This window comes from Sciurus carolinensis, chromosome 2 (genome assembly GCF_902686445.1).
Source record: "Sciurus carolinensis chromosome 2, mSciCar1.2, whole genome shotgun sequence".
In the NCBI taxonomy this organism is placed as follows: domain Eukaryota; kingdom Metazoa; phylum Chordata; class Mammalia; order Rodentia; family Sciuridae; genus Sciurus; species Sciurus carolinensis.
Window position 1 is genome coordinate 192,169,500 of NC_062214.1, and position 6,000 is coordinate 192,175,499.

A 6,000-nucleotide genomic window follows, 5' to 3' on the forward strand; every position below is an offset into this window, starting at 1 on the left:
CAACTGCTGCCAAGGGATGTTGCTGTTCTGATCCATGATGATGCTTTGCTGCTTTGTGGTTCAGTTGTTTTAATGTGGTCATTTAAAAATGTACTTTTACAGGATGTTAATTTCCATAGTCACTGAAGATGTATACATACTTAGTTTTTTGAATTTTATTTCCATAATCATCTAATAAAACTTTTGGGAGAGGTAAACAAAAATAACCTGAGAAGGTATGCTTAATATTGATACATAGACTTGTTTAACCTGAACAGCGATTGTGATTGCATGCCTTTTGGTTTGCCACATTACTTTCTATGGAAATATTTTCATAGTTTGTCTAATTGAGTTCACTTCTATAGAATTAGGAGCCATTTTAAAGTATTTTTCAGAGTAGAATTTTGTTTCTAATAAGAGTTTGTAAAGCCAATAAAAGAAAAAACACTTAGAAAAAGAATGATGATGTTAACTTTAAAAAAGAAACACATTCTTGTATTTTGTGATAGTAGGGACATACTTATTTCTGGGGAGGTGGTCATATCTAATCAATGAGTCTTTTATTCTTTTGAGGTAAATCTTAAAATATTTACAGATAAAGGATAAGATCTCTGAGATTTGCTTGAGAATAATCCAGGACTGACAGTGGGAGGATGGTAGATTGGCTTTCTCTGACACTAGATGAAGCTGGGTAATGAATACATGGGGCTTTATTATGTAGTGCTCTCTATTTTTGTATATGTTTAGAATTTTCCATAATAAAATATTTAATAATTTGTTCTCAAATGTTAAAGACTGTGACTTAATCTGTTTAAAGTAATAAGAAAAACGCTTCCCTAAAATATAGGATAAATTTTTGCTCATTTGTGTGCATTTCATGTTTTAACTTAGTGTCAGAAAATAGTAAGTTCATGGAGGAATGCTGGCATCTGTGTATAAGGTGAACTTTAAGTGTTCTCCCACATGGGGGTGCTCCAGCACCAGTTAATATTACAGCTGTATGTGCTATAAGTAAATACAGTTTAACATTACCTTATAATTGTATGGTAGGTGATTTTTAGAAGAATATACTTTTAAGAACTTCATTTGAAATTTACCTTAGAAGTTGCTTGTGTATTGATACAACTTTTAAAAATATTACTTGAAAATTTCTAGAAGAATAGAACAAATAATGTGATCATAATAGTTGTGTTTATTTGTGTTGCATTTTGATGACATTTCAGAGCATTACATTTTTAATACTTTCTTATGATAAGGTTCCATCATTTCTTAGGAAGTAAATCAGTGGAAAGTACATCTCATTGCTAAATTGTAGTGCTTTGAACGATGATGTGTTCTTTGCTTTCGTTCTCAGAAAACATCCAGTACAGACCTTTCTGATATCCCTGCTCTCCCTGCAAATCCTATTCCTGTTATCAAGAATTCAATAAAACTGAGATTGAATCGGTAAAAACAACCTCAGGGGTCCATAAACAATATCTGCCAACTCAACCTGTTGTCTTCAAATGCTAAAAAAGGAGAATGGAGGGTACAAGACTAGACATGACTGAAAATGGATTTAGGTTTTTTTGGTGACCTCCCTTACTGGGCTAATCAGCACTTGATCCGAAGTCCAGGTTAGTATGTGAAGCCAGGAGTACTATTATTATTGTGTTAGCAACAGTTGCATTAACTATTTCCAAAAAAAAAAAAAAAAAAAAAAAAAAAAAATTTACTGCCTTTAAATAAGAAAAAAAAAAAAAGAAGAAAACAAAACAAAAAAACAAAAACCTCAAGCTATATTTGTATTCATAATTGACATCTGGATTGGGTTTATGTTTGATGCATTGTTTGGAAAATTTGCAATACAAACTGGCATAAGAACTCCTTATTCTGATGATGCACTTTTATGTATTTTTTATTAGAAAGTAGAACTAATTTTAGATTTTCAGCTTGATGGATTTTCGTTTTTTTCCTGAAGAATTTCCTTTAACATTAATCTTCAAATTGGATACCATCGTGCAGTGGTGTATTGTTATACTTCAGAGAAAGAACAAGAGTACATCTAGTTCAGTCCCTATGAGGTAGCTGTAACCCTTAACAATGAAATGTCACCTTGAGGGTATACATTTGACTTTGAAAGAATAATTAGGAAATACTTGGTTTTGATGGGGTTATGATTAAGAAATGATATATTGGTTTTATTTATAGAATTGTTTTATAGTGCATACAAATCAGCGATCAGCCAGCAAATGCATTTCTTTGAGCTTACTGAAGCTCCGTATTCTTTTGCCTTCAATCTGTTTTCTTCAAAACAAATTTAAAAAGCTTTTGAACCTCCCCTCTTTTCTTTTTTTCCTTTTGCTTGTATGCACAAAGTAGGGCTTAATTCACAGAAACCAAAATGCCAGTATTTTCTTAAGCCATGATGTGAAACCAGTGACCCTGTGACTACGTGGCACAGAACACTAAATTTTGGTCCCATGGCTAAAACTTTAGGTTGACTAAAAGTAATGCCTGTGAAACATGATATCTATCTTGGATGGCTGTTTGATCTCAAAAGAGGAATTTTGTACACTCCACAGAACTCTCGTTCCTGTCTATGGTAAATTGATTTTCAATTTTAAAGCATGTGGGCAAAAAGGCATTTTCTTCAAGATTTTTAACTGATTTTTATTTTTAACTGGTTTACCAAAATTTGTCAGTGAATTTTACATACAGAAACATTTTGGAAATCATTTCTAGCAAGCACGTGACATCTAGTCAGTCAGTTCTGTACTCCTTTTTTATTTTGGTTTATTCTTATCAAAAGATTAGGAACTTCCTTTCTTTAAAGAAAATAATTTTTCATAATTGAACAGCAGAACATCCATCTTTATGAAGAATGAGGGATGCCGGATGTTGATAAGCTTACGGTTTCTTAATCTGGACAGAGCAGTCCTAGCAGATTTTTCTGATGAGCATGTTTCATGAATCCGCCATCGTGCTCCATCCTATCTATCACATGTGCATTTTCCATGTTAAACCGCAATTACTTAAACTCTTCCCCTGTCCTTCTAAATTAATTTTTCGAAGTTGGAGTGTAGTCTTTGCCCCTTAGGCTATGCATTAATTGAGGCTTTCTTTTCACCATGACTTTATAATGTCTAGTATACAATATTTCTACTTCCCACATCTTTGCTCTGCACAGTCACCTTGCCCTTCCTCCCACCACCTAAGGAATAAAGATGGTCAACTAACAGGTGAAGTGTACAAGGTGTCTGTGTGTTTTGTGTAGCTTCAGAGTTAGATTGATATTGCCAGGCACAGATTTAGTCTTGTCATTTTGTTTACACATTGGGGAAAAAAATTCAGTTTATTAAGCGTTTCATGTAACTGCTTCCAAGTTTTGCCAGGCTGGAAACTTGGACCTTTTCTGTGTAGTGACTTTTTAATTCTAGTTTTCATAACCTGGAGATCAAAGACTGTTGCTTTCGCATGATGTATGTAGTGTCTCATGACTGGAGTTTGCTTTGTTTTATAGTATCTGTACTCCTTGTATTTTTCAAGAGCTATTTTGTAAACAGATGATGTATTTCTCCATTGAAAACACAATAAAATTAAAAAAAACAGCACAATCCCACAGTTGGCTGATTTCTTTTGCTTCTTCGTTTTTATTTCACAATCAGCTATTTGTTTTTTTCTTTTTCCATGTAATTGATTTTTAGAGGGGAATGCATGAATGTAGTTACTAATAATTCACTTTCAGCTATCCTGTCCTCTAAAATATTTACTGTATAGACACCATACATTACCTGTGTATTTATTCTGTGCAGGTAGACAGTGTTCTGTGTGCTGCCTTTTCACAGCTGTTGGTTTTCAAAGCACTTTATCTCTAATGTCAGAAGGTGGCACTGTTGTTTTTCAGTAAATTTAGAGTTGTAGACTACAACCAGCCAGCATGCTGTTTCTTATTTTACTAAATCCGAATCAGATACTGCTTTTCTCAAAACCCCCAATTGCTTAATGTTGCAGATGTAACTGATGCATCAGGAGGGAGCTGCCCCATGTGTTTGTGATGGCCAGCTCTTGGGTGTGGTTGTCTTCAGTGTTGAGTGAAGAGATGGACCTCTTAATGTAAAAGCCATTATTCTAAGGGACACACTGCTGTGTACATTCTATTCTTTAAATTCTGATTTCTAATGCCTTCAATAAATATGTGACTGCAGTGTGCGATTGTTTTTTATTCAAATGAAAATCCAACTTTTGGGCTTATTCAGCAAGAGGGAAAACATTGTAAAAATGACATTTTGACACCTTCAGAACTGAGCGTGCTGTACTTTTGCCTTGATAAGACAACTAGCCAGGGGATTGAATGTTATACTTTCTGAATTTTGTCACCTTTACTGCCTTTTTGTATTTCATGCATCTCGTTGAATTAGTAAAATGACTATTGAAAGTTTGTGTGTTTTGTGACTGGCTAGATTCTGGAGTAGTTTTTATTTTTCTAATTAACACTTTTTCTGCACATGGAAAAATGTTTTAAAACTCAATGTAATATTAATTCCAGCTGCATTCAAAGTAGCAATAAATGATCAGCAGCTCCAAGGAGTAATTGATATATGAATTAATACACTCATTTTGTAGACTGAGCCTTGGAAACAGTGTTAGTGCACTTTAATGCTTTTGAATAGAAAGACAAAACTGTTTTCTAGAAAGGCATTGAATAATCCTTTGGATCTTTTGCCCATTTTAATTCTAATAAAAATGAAGAATATAAGGAAAATTAGTTAACTTTTAGCCTGAATTGCATGTTTTGTTTTGTTTTTTAGTTCTCCACATTATTCCTCTTCTGTTAGCTTTTCTTCAAGCCAAAATCACAAATGGATGCTGAACTTGGTAAATGAAGTATTACGTATGTTCTGTAATAAACACGATCTTCTGTTATACAGAGAAGTGGACTGTTTAATTATGTGTAATCATGTTTCTCATGTTTGTAAAATCAGTTCGTCCTTTCTCTATATTTACCAGTTTAAAAATTTTTGTTATATTCCATATAGCTTTATTGGTACCAAGTAAGAAAGATGGCATAAATATTTCTGACCCATATATTTCAGAAGTGACTGCCTTCATTCTAGAAGTGATTTCATATGTGTGGGAAATCATTTCAGCCTCTGCTTTTCTTCCTCAGAGACATGCTTTTGTCTCAGTATTCTGGGAACATTCTAGCAGCTGATCAAACCACACAAGTATTTTGTTGAAAGGCATGGAATTTAAAGTACATTTTTCTACACTCATTCCCTCCCAATTCACAGTCCTTTCTTTAAAAGATAGAATTAAGGCTATGCTCAAGTTTGCTGTTCAGAAACCTCATAGGTGGGTGGAAGGTCTTGACTGTGATTATTATTATTTTTTTCTCCAATTATCCTTCCTTACGCTTCATATTTTCACCTAGCTAAAAATCATATCTACCAAGGACATGGGACTTAGTGTTTATGGAGTTTAGCCATCTACCATTTAAAATGTTAACTCTCAAAATACTCATTTTTAATGTAAATAGGGCTGTGTTCACTTTCCCTCTGGTTGGGGCGTCTTTAAATCCCATCTCACCAGTATGGGAACTGTATTCATATAAAGACAAGTACAGAGAATATGTGTGCTTTAATCAAAGCATTGTTTTCTTTTACTTTTCCATTTCTAAGATACTGAAAAATGCTTTTTGCCACCTTGCCTAGTGATTTGCTTGTTTTATTTTTTTTAGTGGTGAGAATGGATTTATGCTAAACCCTGCAGACTCTTCACTGGTCCCAAAGTTGTATTGGTTTTATTTGACCTCATGGAATGGACAATGTGTCTGACAACCAGAGTGCTGATTCTTCTTGGCCTGGAGCTGGCCACTGCCACGGTGGTCAAAGCAGCAGGGCATTCCACCTGAATACAGGCATCACAGTCCACACAACCGCAGCAAAGTGCAGTCATGGAACAGTGTGAATCCAGCATATCAGAGTCCTCAGCACGTGTTCTATCTGTAGTCATTGAGTCATACCACTGAGCTACAGCCCA

General features: G+C 34.4%; 1 protein-coding gene across 4 annotated transcripts in view; it reads left to right on the top strand.

Moving 5' to 3' along the window:
- Positions 1-4,890, top strand: part of Papola (poly(A) polymerase alpha) — a 60,745-nt gene extending 55,855 nt beyond the window's left edge. For all 4 annotated transcript variants that reach the window (XM_047542331.1, XM_047542333.1, XM_047542332.1 and 1 more), the window contains one exon: positions 1,334-4,890. In XM_047542331.1, coding sequence (XP_047398287.1) covers positions 1,334-1,429 — 96 coding nt within the window. In that variant the 3' untranslated portion in view covers positions 1,430-4,890. The remainder of the gene's footprint in view (positions 1-1,333) is intronic.
- The last annotated feature ends 1,110 nt before the right edge of the window (positions 4,891-6,000 follow it).